Source organism: Tyto alba, unplaced genomic scaffold, assembly GCF_018691265.1.
Source record: "Tyto alba isolate M040663 unplaced genomic scaffold, T.alba_DEE_v4.0 Super-Scaffold_29, whole genome shotgun sequence".
In the NCBI taxonomy this organism is placed as follows: domain Eukaryota; kingdom Metazoa; phylum Chordata; class Aves; order Strigiformes; family Tytonidae; genus Tyto; species Tyto alba.
The window spans coordinates 5,458,126-5,477,733 of NW_024881303.1; the positions used below are offsets into that span (position 1 = coordinate 5,458,126).

At 51.7% G+C, this 19,608-nt stretch overlaps 1 protein-coding gene and 2 long non-coding RNA genes across 5 annotated transcripts in view; 1 reads left to right on the top strand and 2 right to left on the bottom strand.

Annotated features, from left to right (window-relative positions):
• Nucleotides 1-143: 143 nt before the first annotated feature.
• Nucleotides 144-8,307, bottom strand: OTX2 (orthodenticle homeobox 2). 2 transcript variants are annotated; one of them, XM_042799271.1, is made up of 5 exons: nt 8,173-8,307; nt 7,880-7,970; nt 4,087-4,312; nt 3,487-3,638; nt 144-2,062 (listed from the first exon to the last, which is right to left on the bottom strand). In XM_042799271.1, the coding sequence occupies exons 3-5, from the start codon at nt 4,181-4,183 to the stop codon at nt 1,442-1,444; spliced, it is 870 nt and encodes a 289-aa protein (XP_042655205.1). In that variant the 5' UTR covers nt 4,184-4,312; nt 7,880-7,970; nt 8,173-8,307; the 3' UTR covers nt 144-1,441. The 2 variants fall into 2 exon arrangements, with proteins under 2 accessions (XP_042655205.1, XP_042655204.1); XM_042799270.1 differs by having other exon boundaries at nt 3,487-3,659.
• A 2,380-nt stretch (nt 8,308-10,687) lies between these two features.
• LOC116965622 overlaps nt 10,688-19,608 on the top strand; it is a 97,126-nt gene continuing 88,205 nt past the window's right edge. For both annotated transcript variants that reach the window (XR_004409500.2, XR_004409501.2), the window contains exon 1: nt 10,688-11,349. This is a non-coding gene — a long non-coding RNA (uncharacterized LOC116965622). The remainder of the gene's footprint in view (nt 11,350-19,608) is intronic.
• Nucleotides 12,835-14,883, bottom strand: LOC122154015. Its single transcript, XR_006165909.1, has 2 exons — nt 14,471-14,883; nt 12,835-13,055 (listed from the first exon to the last, which is right to left on the bottom strand). It is a non-coding gene; the product is annotated as an uncharacterized LOC122154015 (long non-coding RNA).

Below are 19,608 nucleotides of genomic sequence, written 5' to 3' on the forward strand. Positions count from 1 at the left end.
GTCTTGGCCCTGCAGAAGCAGCCGGACCCTCCTGGTCCCCGCGCCTGGCTGCGAGCGAGAAATCCCTGCGGCAGAGACAGCATCGCCCCTCTCCGTCCTCCGTCACTCGCCGGATGCGATTAAAATGGAAGACAACCATCAAGTGTGCTAGAACCATTTTAATATAATTATACATATCTGCCAAATCCAGGAAAAAAAGGTTTATGCATATATATCTTTTTTTTTTTTTTTTTTCAGTTAACATCTGCAAGCATAAACGACAATTAATTTCTCAGTTTAAATTCATCCAGGTCAGAGCAACTGCCCAAAGTCCTGTTGGATTTGACGGTTACTACCAGCGTGGCCAGCAGTAAATGAGCTCCAGAGGAGTTTAATGTCCTCGGGTGGGGTTTTTTCGGTCTTTTCTGTTTCATTCAGAGACAGTTTGTTGTAAAAAGTTTCAGTGCAGTTCACCTCAGGTGAAAGGCGATCGTGTTTTTGTATTTTTCTTTTTTTTTTTTTTTTAATATATACTTTTTTATTATTTTTTAAAAGATGATAATAGGTAACTCAGTTGCTCTGAATTTCACTTATAATTATAACCTATTTAAATCACAGCAGAACTCCCGCTGGTGCAGAGTTCATAGTTGCATACAATACAGGAGATCACAGTTTTGAAGTCTAGCACAGATTAAAAACCACAGATGTACCATTTATATAAGACACACACTGATTGTCTCTTAAAAACTACATATTGACTCCTTATGAACATTATCTTTTTTTTTTTTAATCTTTAAATAAAGTAGTGCAGCTAGGACAATCAGTCACACAACCCACACAGCCCTGAACCAAGTTCTCCGGGTACCAACTTGAGCAAGTTGGGCATGAAACAGTTGGATGAGTGAGAGAGAAAGAAAGAGGGAGGGAGAAAAAGAGGGAGAAAAAGAGAGATGTTGTCCATTCCGAATATTTTAACCGAGGGTTGGCTAACACCTTGGAAATCTCTGGGTGAAGGATCTTTCCACACACACACAAAAAAAGAAATAAAAACCTAGACTTTTTTTTTTTTTACTTTTTTTTTTTTTTTTTTTTTAAAACTGGCCCATAGGTGGGACGATCCTCCCACCTCTTCCAAACAAAGAAACCCAACAATTGCCTAAAACTAGAAAGAACACAGATGGGTCTGTCTGTTTTCTGCTCACTAGATGATCTGTCCATTTAAGGCCTTCCTCCTCTGATTTTCCTCTTTATTATTCCTTTTCCAGAGCGTCTGAGCAGGAGATGAGTCTGAACGGGATCACACCAACACTGTCCCCCTCTTGTTGCTGTTGTTTTTTTTGTTCGTTTGTTTGTCCGTTGAGTTATTTTTCTCTTTAATTTAACCAAGACCTGACTAAAACTGGAGCGCTCAGCCCAGCCTGTTCGTTCTTGTCGCGATTTCTCTCGTTATCACAAAGGTTCTTCACAAAACCTGGAACTTCCATGACGATGTCTGGTCTTTATAATCCAAGCAGTCAGCATTGAAGTTTAACTTCCAGGAGGCGGTTTGGTCTTTATAATCCAAGCAATCGGTGGTGGAGTTAAAGCCCAAACTGGAGGCTCCGTAGCCCTGGGTGGAGAGGGAGGCTGGAGACTGGTTGAGGTGGCTGGTGACCGCGTTGGCACCCATGGGACTCAGGGTGGCCCCCGGTCCGGGAAGCTGGTGGTGCATAGGGGTCAAGTAAGATCCACAGTCCATCCCTCCGAAATAAGAGGTCGAGCCAGCGTATCCTTGGCTGTAGCCCGATGCCTGGGTGTAGGTCATAGGGTAGGATCTCTGCATGCAGGAGGAAGAGGTGGACAGGGGGTCTGAGAGCGGGGAGATGGACGCTGGGCTCCAGATGGATACGGGGGCACTGCTGCTGGAAATGGTGGGGACCGAGGTGCTGGAGGGGGGAGTGAACTGCCCGCTGGTCCCGCTCTCCGAACTCACTTCCCGGGCTGGCGAATTCTTCTTTTTAGCCGGCCGCACCTTGTTCTGGCCCCCGTTCTGCTGCTGCTGCTGCTGCTGCCGGCACTTGGCTCGGCGGTTTTTAAACCATACCTTGAGACCGAGAGACAGGGAGGGAGAGAGAAAAAGCCTGGTGTTAGGGATGCGCAGGCGAACCCAAGGGGGGGAAAAGAGCCGGTGGTGGGGAGACCTCGCCGGGGAGGGGGCAATAAAAGAGCTCCCGGCAAGCGGATGGTTGCTGGCTGCTGCAAAGAAAAGCTCCGGGGCTCCCCCTCCCTGAGATCATTAGCAGTAATAACAAGTGGAAATGGGCAAATCAAACTGCTTAATAAGGTCACTTTTGGGGGAAAGTGGGGAGGGGGGCGAAGCGCTCCCTATTTGCTGTTTGCCAGCCGGGGACCCCCAGGAATCACTATTTAAGGCCTATTGAAGTCAAGCTCTTAATTAGAAACAATAGAGCATCAGAAAGGGAGGGAACAATTAGGGAAACAGAGGCAGGGGTTGGGGAGGAAGGGGGTAAAGATGTCTCATTTACCTTCTAAATAGACCCTCTGTTCTCACCCCCAGCCAGGACCAGCCCCCCAACCCATCTCACCCTCTTTTAGCAGAGGCCAAGGGGGCTGGCTCTGGGGAAGAAGGGGGCTGAGGAGTTTTCGTGGGGAGAAGGCTGGGGTTTGGGGTGGGGGGGGATCCCAGACCCTGGCAGCCATGCTCTGCTGAGGCACGGCACCACGCAGCCTCGGGAACCTCACGGGGAAGGGAGCGGGAGGGATGGCTTTGGAGCTGCCCTGTCCCGGCTGCGGGGGTGTCCTGGATCTGTGCCAGGGGCAACACAGCCCCCCCCCCACCCCACCCCCCCCTCCTGCCCTACCAGCAGCACCTCCAAAATGCTGCCTGGATTGGGCCCCTGCAGGCTGCTTACAGAGGAGATGCAGCCCAGCCTCAGGAGAGGGGTCCCCCCCACCAAGGCATCCCCTCACTCAGAGTCCCTTCAAAGGGAAGAGGAAGCCCCCAGTCTGTACTGGTGTGAAAGGGGATCCCAGTCTGGCCCTGCCCCTGCAGGGATCCCTGGGGAAGGAGGGGATCCTTTATGGCTTCTGCTGGAGCCCCAAATGCCTGCGGGGTGGGCTGGGATTTGGCACCCGGGGTCAAGCTTGGGGGTGCTGGGGAGCCCTCCACATCTCGGAGAGGCTGAGGGGTGCACAGAGGGGTGCGGAGGGCTCAGGAGCTGGGACCCAGCACCTGCACAACCCTCCCCATCCCCCCCACCCAGCGCACAGGGAGGAAAAGGGGGGAGCACACTCCAGCCCTGGGGAGGCAAACTGCCATTCCACCCCCCCCTCCCCTGCACACTCACCCATCTAGGAGCCTCCTTCACCCCACAGGGCTTCCATTTTGCTCCAGAGCTGATCCCCCTCCCCTAAAACCGCCCCCTCGCCAGCCCCAACCTTGCACACTGGGATGGAGGGGGGGGGTGGGGGGCAGGCGGGGGTGTCCGGGGTCACCCCGTTTCCTACCTGCACTCGGGACTCGGGCAGGTTGATTTTCAGCGCCACCTCCTCCCGCATGAAGATGTCCGGGTAGCGGGTTTTGGCGAAAAGGGCCTCCAGCACATCCAGCTGTGCCCGGGTGAAGGTCGTGCGCTCCCGCCGCTGCTTTCGGGGGGTGGCTGCGAAAGGAGCCAGAGGTCCTGGATGTCAGTCAGCGGCCCGTGTGTCCCCTCCAGCACCCCCATTTCCCTCCCCCCCTCCCCGACCCGCACCCCAGTCTACAACAGCCACCGAGCAGCAATCCCACCTCCCATGCCTCCTCCCCATCTCCCCTGGATGGGTCTGGAGCATCTTCCCCCCCCCCCCCAGTCTCCAGCAGGAGTGTCCCCTCTTTGCAAACCCTTCCCCGGATAAAAAGTTGACGATGAGGAGGAAGAGAGAAAGAGGGATCCTCACGCTCTCCACCCACCCCAGCCATCACTGTCCCTGGGCATGTTGTGCCTCCAAAAGCCCGGCGGCTTCTCCTCCGTGGGGCAAAAAAAAAAAAAAAAAAAAAAAAAAAAAAGGGGGGAGTGAGGTGGGGAGAGGGGAAGGGGCGGGGGAAGAGGGAAGAAAAACGTGGCTTACCGGGATAACCGACGGACGGATGCAGCAAATCCATGCCCGAGGTTGTGAGACTCAGGCCATTGACTGCATAAGGTGGTTGCTTAAGATAAGACATCATGCTAAAGTTGTGGCGGGGAGGAGAGTTGGCCGAAATCCGGGCGAGGGGGAGCAGCCGGAGCGCCCTGCCTGCCCCGGGCGGTGCCTGGGGGTGCCGGGGGGCGCGGGGGGGGGGGGGGGCGCCAGGTGCCTGCGGAGGAGGGAGAGGAAGAGGGGGAGGTGTCAGGTCAGCTCGTTGCTCCCCCCACCCCAGCTTTTATCCCCGTTGTCTTTCCCCCCCCCCCCCCCCCCCTCCCTCCGTCAATCCTCCAGCTCGTAAAACCGGACCCCAGCCGGATTTGGGAGCTGGGAGGGACTGGCTAGATAAACGCATCTCTCCCCAAAAAAAGGACGAGGAGGGGAGGGAAGGAGAAGGGGGGGGCACATCCCAGCCAGTAATTACTGCCCGAACAAAACCACCCCCCCCCATGCCTTCAACTGCCCGCATTGTACGGCAGCCCGGGGCATTTGCATAGGATTCCCGGCCGGGCACCGGCTAATTGTCTCAAGCAAAACTTGATTGGGGCCATTGGCAGACACAAAGAACCCCTCGGCTAAATAAATAATGCAGATAACAAAGCCCAAGGGTGAGAAACAAAGAAACAATTCAAGAAACCTATCTCTCCCCTAGTCTCTTGCAAGGACTTTAATTATCCCAGGTTTGGGCAACATTCAAACCTTCCACCCCCCCTTTTTTTCCCCCTTCCCCCCGACGTTGATGCATTTCAGAGCTCAAATGCCCGCTCGGGAAGAGACAAACTTTTCAGCTCTACCGCCATCAGTCCACGTCTGCAGTAATTTCCACTGGCCATTTGCACCTAATTAGTACTCCGGGTAATTAGATTTGGAGGCAAGTAACAGATTTATTAGGCTTTCAAGAAACTCTTGATGACGGAGCTGAAGCTAAACAAACACCTCGGTGGGGAGCGGCCCCGGGACGGCCCCCACGGGTGGGCGAGCGGCTCCCCCGGGTCCCCGCTAGCTGCAGCGGGGGGTTCGGGGGGACCCAAACACCCACTCCGCCAAGAAATGGCCGACAAGGGGCCAACCCGGGGCTGTTGAAAAGGCTAAGACCGTTTTCCCGTGGTGGGAAAAAAAAAAAAAAAAGTAAATTTGTTTGCGTCTTTTTGGGGTAAAATCTCGCCCTTCCCTCTATTCCCGGCGGCCGTCGGAAAAACGAACTCCAGCACAACTTTCCTACCCCCAAACCCCCCAAAACTCCGTGTTTCAGCTAACAGGAGCGCACGGGAGCGGAGCCGCTACCCCGGGAGGGCTGCGGGATGGTGGGGGGCTCCTCCGGGACCCCACGGCCCCCGTGCACCCCCCGCCAGCGCCGGCGGTGCTGGTTACCCGCGGTGCGGAGTTTCAACATCTTTCCCTCGGGAAAGAGCTTTGCCGCCTTCAAATGCGCTGAGCGGCTCCGCGGGCGCGCATCTAGCGCGGGGAGCGGAGGGTTGGGCCCCACTTTTAACATTCCCACCCTCCCCCACCCAGAAGGGAGGCTGAAGAGGGGGGAGATTTACCGAGGGGAGAGCCCCGCTCCGCGCCGGTTTTGGGGAACGCTTCGGCCTCTAATTTGTTCACCAGCGCAAGATGCGCGGGAGAGCAAAACTGGTTTTGCTTAGAAATGAGCAAACAAACAAAAAGCCCCCATGCGTCCCCTTAAAAAAAAAAAAAAAAAAACAAAAAAAAAAAAAAAAAAACCAAACAACCCCAAACTTAAACTCGGCGGTGTGTGTCACGCCGAGGCGCCAGCCCAGCGCACCCGCCCGCGGAGCCGCCCGCGGCCGCGCATCCCGGAGCCCGCGGAGCAACGGCTCCGCTCCGCAATCTGTCACCTTTCCCCCTCCCCCCCCCCCCCCCCCCCCGCTCCGCAAAGAGCTACCAGTTGCTCTGCCCTCGCTCAATAATAATTACCCCGTCCGAGAATTAATTATAATAAATGTTTTCTTGATAAACTAACGAGATAATCCGGGCGGCACACGCTCCCTAATTACGGGCCACCGGCCCCAGCTCCGCTGATCGCCCCGGCTGATTAATGCAAAGCAGCGATCCGCGGCCGGGCGCGCAGGCTGCGCCTCTGCCCTTGGCCGCGCTGCGGGGGGACGCGGGGGGCTTGGCCGGGCCGCGGAGCAGCGCGGAGAGGCTCCCGTGGAGTGTGGGGGGAAGATGCCGAGATAGAAAAAGATTTTTGTTTTGCAAACACCGAGAGCTCGGTTCCCTGTCCACACCAGGCTCCACTGCATTTCTTAATTATTATTTCTTTTAAAATTCTAAATTCTTCCCCCCCACCACCACCTTCCGCGGGAGGGAGGGTTTGCATTGATAATTCCCAACACGCGAATTATTTACCCCCGGTACGAAGGCGACGGGGATGGTCCTACTGTTGGTTTTGCTGTGCAGGCTCCCGCGCTTCGCCCCCCAAACCTGCGCGCAGCTCCGCGGCTGCCGGCTCCTCTCCGGCGCGGCCAAACGAAAGGGGCGGCCGGGAGCGGCGGAGCCGGGCACCGACCTCCTCCACGGAGCCATCTGCCCCATCTCTGCCTCCCCACCGCCACCCAGTCGCGGGTTTTAACTGCATTTTCCATTTTTTTTTTTTTTTTTAACCGGAGTTACATCTTTTCCAAAGAAAGAAATAAAATCCTCAACTTCTCGGAGGAGCCGAAATCTAAATAAATCTCTGCAGCGAAGGAGGTTTTTAGCCCTAAAGAAACTTGGGTCGGTGCACAAGGACTTTCCCGACTTTCTCTTTGTCAACGCTGTGAAATTCAGAGGAGAGAGGCCGGGGCGCGGAGCAATGCGCGTTATACCCGATCCGTGTCTTTGGAAAGCGCTTTCCCACGGCTTTTTTTTTTTTTTTATTTAAAAAAAAAAAAACAAAACAAAAAAAAAAAAAAAAAGAGAAAAAGAAGGGGGGAGTGGAAAAACAGCTCCAGCCCTTCCTTTTCCCGACCTGGACGCGATTCTCGCCAGCCATTTCACCCACACCGAGCCGTGAAGCTCCGGCCCCAAACGGCTTGAAGGTTTTTCTCCCTGCTATTTCCAGCCCGGTTCTCCCGCCGCCGCGAGTGCTCAAAGACACCTTTGCAAAATTACTTTGCAGAGTCTCCGCATGGCTAGGAGGAGGAGGAGGAGGAGGAGGAGAAGGTCCCAGGCAGGAGCCGAGAGAGGAGAGAAATTTCTTCCCGGTTATTTCTCATTTTAAAAGTCCACCTTAGGGCCAAGGAATAACTAAAGGCCAAAGGATCAGGCCGAGGAGGGTGGAAAAAAATAAAAATCATGTACCCAACGAAATCGCGCTGAAGAACCGCGCCTGCCTGCGGAGGAGCGAGCCGGCTCCGCGCCCGCCCGCCCACGGGCGACAGCGCGGCGGCGTGGGGACGGGAGGCCGGGGGGGTTTGGCCCTTCGCCTTTTCATCCAGCAGCTCCCGGGCCCGGCCGAGGGGCCACCACCGGCCCCGGTTACCCCCGACCCGGGGCCGAGTGCCTTCTCCGGCCGGCCTGGCCTCCCACGGGGAGCCCCGCATCTCCCACGGGGAGCCGCCTGCTCCCCTCCGGCTCACCGCTCCCAATACAGTGCCCCCCGCCCCCAGCACACATACTCTTAAAAAAAAAAAAAACAAACATATATATATATATATAAATTCCCACTCCCCCTGTATTTCTGTCCGCTGAGCAACGTCCCCAAGCAAGGATGGAGCGAGCGGGTCGGACTTACCTGCGAGCCTCGCCGGAGCCGCGGGCAGGGCTGGGGGGCGAGGGGGGAACCTGCCGCCCGGGTCCTCACCAAATTCAGGGGTCGGGCTGAGCTGGGAGAGAAAGCACAAAGCGGGAGGTTAGAGAGCTCGCCGCATGCACATGCCCACGACATGGGGAAGGGGGGGGGGGGGTTGGGGAGGAGGGGGGAGAGAGGAAAAATGTTTGAAAAAGAAGAATAAATGGGGGAGAAAGGGGAGGGGACGGTGCAGGAGAGGGATGCAGGGATGCTCGGCGTCTGGGGTCGGTACATACAGAGCTGGCCGGTGCCGGAGCTGGTCAAGTGATTTTATTTTTAATAATAGTGGCAGGGTGCGTTGGAGCTGAGGTCTCTACCTCTCTCGGGGAGCTTTGCTGAGAAAGCGCCTCTCTGGCAACTTTTTGACGCAAACTCTCCAACCAATGGCAGGGAGAGAGTGATTGACACATCTAAGCCAGGGGGAAAATAATAAAAACACACAACAGGGGGAGGAAAAAACAGGCCGCTGCTGTACCGGGGGGACAATCAAGCGAGAAATAACAGCCACCGAAATGACACGAGAATGTACATTAAAAGAACCTGCTCGGTTTAAAAATATACATTATGGAGCGGAGCGTATGAAGTCATTGTACAAATTAATGTGATGGACAGCAGCGATGGCGTTAGCATATTGCCCGGGGAAGGAGAGGCAGGAGGGCAGCAAAAAGCTTGGAGGGGGGTGTGTGCGTGTGTGGTGGTGTATAATAAGAACAATAATAATAGCAACGAAAGATATTAAAATATATAAGTAAATATTTGGGAAAGGGGGGACGCGGAGCCTGCCAGGAGCCCTGGGCTGAGCAGAGCAGAGCTGGGAGAGAGGAAACCCGCGGGAGCAAAGGGGAGACCCCCCCACACACACTCGGGACAGAGGGGAGTGGGGTGCCCCCAGCCCCGGGTCCCCCCTACTGCACCCACAGAAAGGCCCGCACCCCCTGTTCCACTTCCCAGGGGCCAAATGTCCCTCAGGGTGAGGGGAATCGAGTCACCTGGGAGGGATATAAATGTTTGGGTGTTTTTGTTTTTGTTTTGTTTTTTTTTTAAGATATGTAGGGATGCTAGGATTTAGGCAGCGGCGCTGCGCTGCATTTGCAAAATAAGGACGTATTTTAATAGAAATAAAGTCGGTGCTGCAAAACGGGGTGGGGGTGAGGAGGGCCGGGAGGGACCCCCCGCCGCCGGGCAGAGCCCGGCTGGATGCACCGGGGATGGGCACCGGGAAGCGCCTCCCGCACCCCCCGTCTCCGCTCAACTTCTCCCGGGGGAAAGGAACCCGAAAATAAAGCTTTGGCAAAAAGCTGGAGGACAGAGGCGGCTTCAGGTCAGAGGGAGGGAGCGCTCACAGACTTTCCTCACTTTTGACAATAGGAAGGAAAAAAAAAAATGCAGCGGCTCGATCATTTTAATGGGGTGACCTATGTTAATGAAGTTATAGCAATTAATTCGCCTCTTTGTGGCTCTCTCTGAGCCTGGCTGCGTGCAACCCAGTGTGGTTGCCCTTGGACTTTAGCGCAATACCGAGCGCGGGCGGTTTGCAGGAGCAGGTCTGGGATGCTCGGGGCTGGGCTGGGCGGGGGGTTTGGGGGCTGGTTTGGGTTGGTTTGGTTTTGTTTTGTTTTGTTTTTTTCTTTCCTGCCAGAGAGGAGGAGGAAGGAGGGGGCAGAAGAGAAGGAGGGAGGGGAGAGGAGGGGAAATTAAACGAATAAACAAACAAACAAACAAACTAACCCCCTCGCACAAAAGCAGCCGCAGCCCTGCCCGCCGGAGCCGCTCCCACTTTGGCCGCTTTTTTTTTTTTTGATTTTTTTTTTTTTTTTTTTTTTTTTGGCGAGGAGAATTCATGGAAAGTTGGTAGCCGGGGTACCCCCAGTTGGAACCCCCCCGACACCCCCCCCTGGGGGACCTCCGGCCCCTGCACTCCTTGGAGTTGTGTTTTGTTTGTTGATTTTTTATTAGTAGTATTATTATTCCTCCCCTCCCTTCCAAGAACCGTGAGACACTTTTAGGGGACTTTTTGTGGTTTTGATTGGTTGTTAGGTTGTGGTTTGGTTTTTTTTTTTTTTTTTAGGGGGGGGTAGCAAGGGGTGGCTGCAGCCCCTCGTCCCTTTGCAGCATCCTCCCCGCCCTCGCAAACCTTGCACAGAGATCCACACCGGGCAAATCCTTCCCCTTCACCTCCCCGCATGTCGGCACGACCAGCCACCCCTCAGCCTCTCCTTTAGCAGAGCACCAGTAATAAATATCCCGATTGAACCCTTCTCCCCCCTCCCTCCTCCCTTCCCCCCCCCCCCCCCCCCAAAGCCTTTGCCATCGTCTCCCGCCCCCACATATTATTTAATAACCTTAATCCACCTTGGAAGAATGAGAGAGATAATTCGTTCCCGTGTATCCTGACCAGGAGGGTATTTTCGAAATCGATTAAAAATAAAAAGGGGAAAGGGAAAAAAAAAAAAAAAAAAAAAAAAAGGAAGAAAGGGATGTTTGGGGGCTGGAGGAAGCCGGGCTGTGGCAGAGGAGAGCTGAGCAAGGCACAGAAATAAAATTCAGTGCTGGGAGTGCAGGTTTGGAAGAGCAGCCTGCCTGCATCTGCGTGGCCGTGGGGCAGTGGGCAGGCAGAGCTGCTGCCCTGCCTGCAGCCTGCCAGAGGCAGCAGGGCCATCCCAGCCTTTCTCTCTGCCCCCCCCCCCCCCGGCCCCCACAACCCCCCCCGGCCCCAGAAGTTGGGAATAATTCCCGCGGCCAATAAAACAAGTGGCAGAGATGGACAGTGTTACTTAAATAAACAAGGGTCTCTTTAAAATTCTCATCCACTTCAGATGTCTAAAGTAAGATTGTGATGATTTTGTCACGGTTTGGTAAATTTACCCCTTTAAGAGGCTTTCATAAATCCCAGAACACACCTTCAGCCAGATTTGAATATAGATTTAGGTTTTAAAACCCAGAAGCTGGGAACACCGCTTTATCAAAGAGAATTTCCCTTTAGCTTAGCAATGTGTCGGAATGGCTCTTGCAAAGATTGGATCTGAGAGGGGGAAAAAGGGGGAACCTTCTTCCCCGGAGCAATCCTGCACACACTTCGCAGCTGCCTCTGCCTTCAGCCTTCTGCAGTTCGGGGAAAAGTTGCAAAAAAACCCCCCAGATTAATAAGAATTATTGCAGCTGTAGGAACTTGTTTTCTTTTTTTTTTTTTTTTTTTAATGATTTTTTTTTTTTTTAAAAAAAACCAAACTTTCAAATCTCTTCTGGTCCATTTGGAAAGCGTTTCAGAGCAGGTACAGTCCCAGAGAGCCAGACTAGCTGGGGCTAACGGGGAGTGAATGGAGATGTGTGATTTTCTGCCCTCTAAGAACTTTGTGCTCAGAAAACCAAAATCTGCTTCTGGGATGAAAAGAAACTGTAACTTCTGCTTCTCAGTAAGTTCTCCAACTTTCCGATGCCAATCGTGTTACAGAGCCATTTTCTCTCTCTGCATAACTGTGTTTCTTCTCTTTCTCCCTCTTTACTTCTCCTTGCTCTGATTTGATTTCCGACTCTTCTTGCTAATGCGATCGTTTCGCGAGTGGTTTTATTGCCGTGTGTATCGCTCACCGGGTTGATCGCGCTGAGCTGCTGCCCTGGTATATTATGACCAAGGGGGGGGGCAAAAAAAAAAAACAAACCAAACCAACCAACCAAAAAAACCAAAATAAAACAAAACAAACAAACAAAAAACCCCCACCCAATCCCTCAAACATTTATTCAGGTCGGGTGAAAGTTGAGCAAAAAAACCCCCAAAATGAACCGATTTATTATTTGTCATCTTTATATCTCTGATCGGCTCCGGAAAGCGATGCACGCTACGCACTTTTAAGCTTTTCCCTCATCGGATTTGTGTCTAGTTAAAATATTCCAGACTTTCCTTGAAGTTTATCTGCAATTCAATTGCGGGTTGGTGTGTTTTTGGTTTTTTTTTTTTTTTTTTTAGGTTGTATTTTTTTTTTTTTAGGTTGACAATCCCCCTCACCCCAAAATCGCCCTTTTTGGGGGTGCAAAGCCAGAGACACTGGCAAAGCTGTGTACGTCGAGAAAGGGTCGGATTCGTTTTAAAATGCCGGAATGCTAAAAAAAAAAAAAAAAAAAAAAAAAACCAAATCCCTCTGCTTTTCCAAGCGTCTGGGAGAGGGATGGTAGAGTCGTCACCTCCTTTGGAGAAGGAAAAAAAAATATATATATATATTAAGAGAGTATCTTTGCCTAGATGAAACCAAGTTTCATAATTGAGGGGGGGGGGGCGGAAGGGAAGAGGAGGGGATGGTGGAGGCATTTAGGGGTGATCTGCAATTCGCCCAGCTCATCTAGGAGCAAGAAAAGTCGTAAAAATGCTGCTCCGAGAGCAGCGAAAGTGGGGTCAGGGCTTGCACCTGAGGGAAGGTCTTATGTGCACCGGGGGGGGGGGGGGGGGATCGTATCCCCCCACCCCAAAAAAAGAAAAAAAAAAAGAAACACCTTAAATAGAGAAATACATCAACAGCATTAAATAAGTTTTTTAAAAAAAAGTCTGTGCGTGGGGGGGGGCACGCGTGGGGGCCGGTGCGGGAGGTTGGGGAAGGGGTGTGTGTCTGTGAGACTGTGTGTCCGTGCCTGTGATGATGAAAGGCGCTAATACTGCCAGTTTACATAATTTTTCTCTCCAGGCCATGAAGTTACCTTGATGAGCAGCTTTCTGCAGCAATCAGATTATAGCTCCCAACCCAGATATTAAAATAACGGTCACAGTCCCATATCTCGCGTGTTGGCAAACTTGGGAGAAATGAAGGGGTCGGGGGGAGGGGGGGAGGGAGAGAAAGAGCCAGAAAAGGGGTTTTGTAAGAAAGAAGAAAAGAAAACCGCAGAGAAGCTTTAAACTAGTCTTTCGTTTGTAACCTTTTACAACCTTTATTTCCCGTATATGAAAAGCTCCTTTTATTGAGGCCCAGAAAGAACTTTGATTTCCTCCCCCCCCCGCTTTGGATTTTTAATTAGAGCCCATCAATTGCAGCCATATATATAGGAATCGATATAAAGTAATCCGTGGAGATGGGTTAAGGTTTTAATCGAAAATCTTCTTTACCATTCTTTGCAGATCTTCTTTAGCCGCTGGCTGGTGGAGAAACAAATGTTCATTACAAAAATACCCCCCGAACCCCTCAAAGCAACCCCCCCCCCCAACAAAGCCACAATGCAGAAAGCTTGAAAAAGATCCGAAACCAACTGTTGTTACCATGTGAATAAGAAATTACCCTTTTGCTTAACTTCATTCTTCCTTATAGGCAGTTATTTTTCATATTGGAAACTTTAAAACTAGATCCGAAGACCACAGCTAATTTTTGCAAACCCCCCCCTTTTTTTTTTTTTTTTTTTTTTTATTGCATATGGGTGATGGTATTTGCCGTGGGAAGGGTCTGGCTTCTGCGCCAGCCAGTGTCTGTGTGTCCGGTAACAAAGATCCCACAAGTACAACACCGCGGTGAAACCCAGACACCGTCCTCTTGCAGCTTTTCAGGCTCACAAATATCGCACTTTCTTTTTTCCTTTTCTTTCCCCCCCACCCCCCCCCCCCCCCCGGTAGTGTTTGGGTTTTTTTCTTCTTTTCTCTCTTTTTTCTTTTCTTTCTTTTTTTTTTTTTTTTTTTTTTTATAAGTGTTTTACATTATGTAAAATTTAACTCTTTGCTTTCACGCGATGGAATATTTCTTTTCTAATGTAAAAAAAGAAAGGAGGAAAAATCCCAACTCCCTCAAAGCTCCCCCAACCTTTCTCCTTTCTAAAGAACTAGGGCTGTTTTTCTCCAGGGGAAGGAGGGGAGTGGAGGCTAAATATTAAACAATGCAGGCAGCTTCGGGTTTATTTTGGTAAATTAATTGTGAGACTATTCTGGCTCCTGTGTGTTTCTGCATGATTAAACTGTGCTATTTGTTCCCCAAAGCTGCACATTAGCAGAAAGTGCAAGTCTATTTTAAAGCATCATCCTCAGGTTTAATGTAAGCAAACTAGGCTGAGTGAAAAGTTTACCCGAGTAATTGCAGCTAAGAGTCAACTGTAGTTGTTTTAATCATTATTTTCTATCTGATAAGTGCGTTTTAAAGAATGGACCCTGCATTTTTTTAATCTGAAGGAAGCGAATCTGACCGTATTTGTACCCCAACCTCGCGTCTTATCTGTATGAAATTTCAATTTATTTAAAAGCCTGGTATTTAATACACTACATGGGCCACATTTAGTTTAGACAAACCCCCTCTTGTACTTTTTCTGTAATCACGCCTAATGAAAACGTGGGATTTTCCCATTATTAAAAAAAAAAAAAAAAAAAAAAGTGAAAATATAATGCATCTTCATTAGGAAAATTGACTGCTGTGCTCAAGACAGTTCTTAATTGAAAAGGCAACCTATTTTAATGGTGTGGTTGAGGAGAAGATTACATACTTTATCCAAACACAAAGACAATTAATAATGAGGACCAGGCTGCTGCCATTAACTCTAATGCAGTTACATCAATGTCAAGGGAAGTGCTCGTACCTGAGAGGTGATGGGGGGGTCACCCCGCGCCCCTCCGCCGCCGCCCCGGCATCGCCGCCGTCTCCCCCGCTCCACCGAGAAAACCCAGCAGCATCCTCCCCGCCGCTTTGCGCCCCCCCCCCCCGCCTTTCCCCCCGTTTCTATTATTATTATATTTTTAATTTTTTTTTTTTTTTTTTTTTTCAATGGCAGCACAACCCCAAGAAGTTGTGCGAATAGGGCTCGCCCCCGCCGCCTGGTTTAAAGGGACTTTTTAAGAGCTGCCTAATTCAGGACATTTAAGAGCATGACAATGCGGAGTGGTGGTAGCGGTTAAGCTGCAGTTTGCAAACGACTCCCTGTCCCACAGCCCAGGGAAAAGTCCTTTTCCCTCCCCCCCCACTCCCCCCCCCATTTCCAGCGCTGCCTTCGTGACGCCTTCGCTCAAGGCATTTCTTGGGGCTTTAAAAAAAAAAGCAACAAAAAATTTAAACTTTGCTCGATTTGTTGAGAAAGTGTGTTTCTGCCGAGTGTTGGCGGCTGAGGGTTTGCTCTGTATTTTTTTTTTTTTTTTTTTTCCCCTGGAAGGGCGGTTCGGTTAAGCCGCGTTCACCCGGAGCCGGGCGGTGTTTCCGCGGCTGCGGAGCGGCCCGCGGGCGGGGGGGCGCGGAGCGGTGCCGAGCGGTACGCGCCTTCCACCGACTTAAACAAAGTCCTGTTCAAACCCCTTTCCTCGGCAGTGAAGTTGATTTGACAATTACAAATAAAATAATTAAATCCAAGCAGCGCAATTTCTCTCTCCAAAAAAATTAAAACAAAACAAAACAAAAACCCCAATAACCGATTCCCCCCTCCCGCAAACAGCTTCTCCCCCCTCCCCAGCACCATCCCCGCGGGAAACTTTTCCGCGGATCTTTGTCCTGCACCGAGCGTGGAAAAGCGAAGCCGGTAAACCGAGGGGGGTGGTGGTGGGCTTCACGGTTGTTTATTATATTTCTTTTATTTTCGGAGGGGTGGGGGGAAGGATTCCCAGCCGGGGTCCCCCATCTCCTGCCGTGGTGAAGCTGGGGGGGGGGGGCGGGGGGGCGGATCTCCCCGTTCAACCACCTCCTGTAGGTGCAAATAGGTTTTTTTGGGGGTATTTTGTTGGGTTTTTGTGCGCGCCCTGCCCGTGGTTCCGCCCGCTGCTGGCACCTGGAGACAATGCGGCCGCTGGCTGCCCGGGCTTCCGCGTGTCCCCCCCACCCGTGGCGTGTTCCTCTCCCCACACCCCGTGTCCGTCCCCTCTCCCCCCCCCCCCGGCTGGCAGCACCCCGGCAGCCCCCGGGCCTAATCCCGGCTATTCCCCCGCCGGCAGTTTTTAATCTCCGCCGGGGGGGGGGGGGGGGGGGGGGGGGCGGGGAGGAGAAGGAAGGAGGCGGGGGGAGGGGGGGGGCCTGGAGGATGGACAGACAGTGCCCGGCCCCTCTGACAGACGGACAGGGCTGTGCCCAGCATCCCCCTCCCAGACAGACAGACAGACGTGGCAATGCGCGGCCTCTCCCCACAGACAGACAGATGGACAGGGCTGTGCCCAGCATCCCCCCATGGGCAGACGTGGCAGCGTGTGGCCGCTCTCCCAGACAGACAGACATGAGGGTGTCCAGCTTCCCCTCCCAGACAGACAGACATGACGACAGGACGGGCAGAGCAGTGCCCATCCGTAACTCTCAGACAGATGGACAGGTAGACCTGACGGTGGGGTGGGCAGAGCAGTGCCCACCCGTCTCTCCCAGACAGACAGACGGACAGACAGCTGCGTCCCACCAGCCCATGCAGAAGAGAGCTGCTCAGGCTGGGTCCACCCTGGTGAGCAGAGCTGGGGACGGCCCAGGTGGGGCCAGGCTAATCCCCAGGCAGACAGACAGACAGACAGACGGGGCTGTGCCCCGCTCACCCCATTAAATCCCGGGGCAGACCAGGTGGAGCGTGGCTAATCCGCGGGAGGAGGTGGCCAGGGACAGCTCCACAGAGCCACGGTTCGGACCAGAAACACCCGGCCACGTTCAACTGGTTGTTGGACAGACAGACAAAACATCACCCACTCAGGTTTCCACTGGGAAAGGTAGAGCCCACCCGGGTCCCGCAGGCAGAGGGGCGTTAATGGATCCGTGGCCATAGCAGCGGGGTTTTTTTTTTTACCTGTGGAAAAAAAAAAAAATAACGTCGTAATTTTCTACCCGGTACGGGCAGGGAGAGGCAGAGCGGTGGGGTCCAAGCTGGCTGTGGCCTTTCGGAACTACCCTAACATCCGCAATCAGAGATAAAAAGAAAGTTCCTGCTGGTTCCCTTCCAGACAAATGAGCCTGGCCCGGTCTCTTTGCTCTTTAGCAGCATCTGCCCACCCTCTGCACCTGATTCCTTCCAGGAGCCTTTCATCTCCCTCCCCTGCCTGCTCCCAGGGCCCCAGCTGATCTGCCCGTGGGCTTAATGGTACGGGAGGATGCGGGTCCCCTGGGATGTCACTGTGCCCACCTCCTCCTCCTCCTCCTCCTCCTCCTCCTCATCCCCGCTCCTCCTGCAGCTCCCCCTCTCCCGCGCCCACTCAGATGGCTGCTTGCGAAGGGAATTTTGACGGGGAGAGAGGAGTTTCTGGAGCTTTCATTTTCCTGTCCGGAGACAGCTGTGCTGGGGACTGGCTCCTTATTTCTCTAAAGTCTGCCCCTGCGAGGGGGACGTTAATGATAAGCTGGTTTATGCCTGGATCTAAGAAGCAGGGACTTGAGCAAGACATGGCAGGATTTTCTGTGGAAGTGTGCCTGCCTTCTATGTTTATTTTCACACTGATGGTGTAGGTAAATCTGATATCAACAGGTTGCTGAGAAGAAAAAAACCCTCTCCTTTCATGTGCAGTCACTGATAAACACTGCAATGAGGTCCTTCGGAGGGAGGTTTCTTGGGAAAATAAATGCCTTTTTGGGTGGATTTTTTGTCATTTCTTAGCCGTGTCCTGTCCCCACGCTATGCTGTGGCACAGGGTTCAAATCCGTTGCCTCAATGTGGTTGTCAGGAGCATCCAAGATGCTCTGGAGTCCCTAAAACACCCACTCAGCACTGGTGGGTCTGGCTGAGGACTTGCAGGAAATTTGTGTCCCCCCCTGGCTTAGCAGCTGGAGGCCAGCTGGGAGACCCCAGGACATCTCACGTGACACTGGGCACCCGAATTTAGGCAACAAAGCCACATTTACAGTCTGAGCTGCTCTAACCTGTGACGGTCAGTTCTTCAGCTCCTTCCTGGTGCAAGGTGACGCCTCCATAAAAGCTTTTTGCATCCACAGCTGAAATGCACCAGTCCTTAAATAACACAACCCTGCCCATATATATATATATTTCCCGTGCTCACTGCTGCCATTTCTTGGTGCTTTGTTTGGGTGGACCAGGGATGTGGCTGCCTCAGTTGATGTGGCATCTTGATTGACATGGCGACACTGAACGCCAAGAGGGGTCTGAGTTCAGGAGGCACCAAAGAACCTTATTAGTGAGTGCAGAATCCTTCCGAGGTGTCTTATTTTGGCCACCCGATGCACATTCTTGCTTTTTTTTTTTGTGTCTGCTTAGGGAGTATTTTGTGCTGAGCCTACGGATGAGGCCTGGAGAATACCCTCCAAGCCCTGAAGTTCTTTTCCTATGTCTAAAGCCAGAGCCAGCAGGATGAGGTGCAGATAAGATCATAGATAAAATATGCTGGTAGTCTGTTTGAAGCTTGCTGTGGCAAGGGTGGGTGAGAGCAGGGCTGGCTGCGGGTGTTCATTTGAGGAAGAGAGCCATGCCCAGTGCTCTGGTTTGGCTCTGCTCTGGCTCTCTGGGCAGCGCTGGCACCAGGGCTGGTGCAAAGGCAATGGTCTGTTGGGGAGGAGAAAGGGCAGAAACTGGCTCTTCAGCCCTGCCTGGGGCCGGGAGGAGGAGGATGGAGCCGTGGGGGTGATGGCTGCGGTGCTCCCAAGTCCTGTGTGCGGGGACAGTCCTTGGGGCTGGTGCGTGGGCCCGTGTAGGTGAGGGAAGATGGAGTTGGGTGGGCCAGGAATGTCCAGCCAGGATTTACTGTGCCACACGTCTCTTCCTTGCATTGCTTTTGAGGAGAAGGAGAGTACATATTTTATTTTCATCAGTTCATGCTATTGTCTTTAGTGGAAGGTAGGAAATCGGTGACTTCAGCCCCATTTTGGTTCTTGTAATATTTTGCTTTTAGCCCCAGCATTTTTTTTTTTTCTTTTATCATACTTCGCTTTTGGATTACCTGTAGGATTTTGGACTACTGCTATAGGATTTCTACCTGAGCACGGAGCTGGAAGGAGGTTTCTATAGCTCCATATTTAGGGCATTTGCTGTGGTTTAGTCTATACAGTCCATAAACCTGCATGTTTGATAACTGATGAGAAATTCAGAACAAGTTGCAGCATGTCTTTAGTCTATGTAGTGCAGCCAGTCACAGGCTATGTGAACAATTTAAATGTTTTATTGAAATGCAACTTCCTAACATTTTTTGACGTAAGCATTATCGAGAAATGCACATAATCGTATAATAGTATAATTGCCTAACTCCCCTTAACTTACTGCACTTCTTTATTAAAGAAGCACTATAAAAGGAAGAAGGCCAATTCCTTTCACATAACTAAGGATTTTAAAACAAGAGTACATTTTTTAATAAAATACTTTATTTTCATGATTTTGTCTTGTATTGTAGATAGTTTCAGCCTCTGTGCTTGGATTAATTGTTACAGAAGCTATTATATAAAGCCTATTATCAAAAAAAAGAACTCATATAAACACCACTGGCTGTATTTTACCTTGCACTTGTCATACAAAAATGCTTTCCAGTGTGAGATGTATAAATTATTATTGATGAAACACAGGACTTTTAACACTCCAGGTTTTTCACATGCACTAAGATCACAAATCCAAGTCCATTTACTAAAGTAAATAGAGTGCAAGCTGTTTCTCAGGCAGAAAAGTTAATTTTGCAGTCCAAGTGGGCCTTCATTTCAAGGAAAAATATTTCTGAGAGAAATGGGTCTCTATGCTCCCACAAAGATGGTTTTCATATTGCAGCGCTGAGCCTTGGAAGTTTGTACATTTCTGCTTCAAACATGGCCATTTTGTCAAACTTGTGCATAACTCAA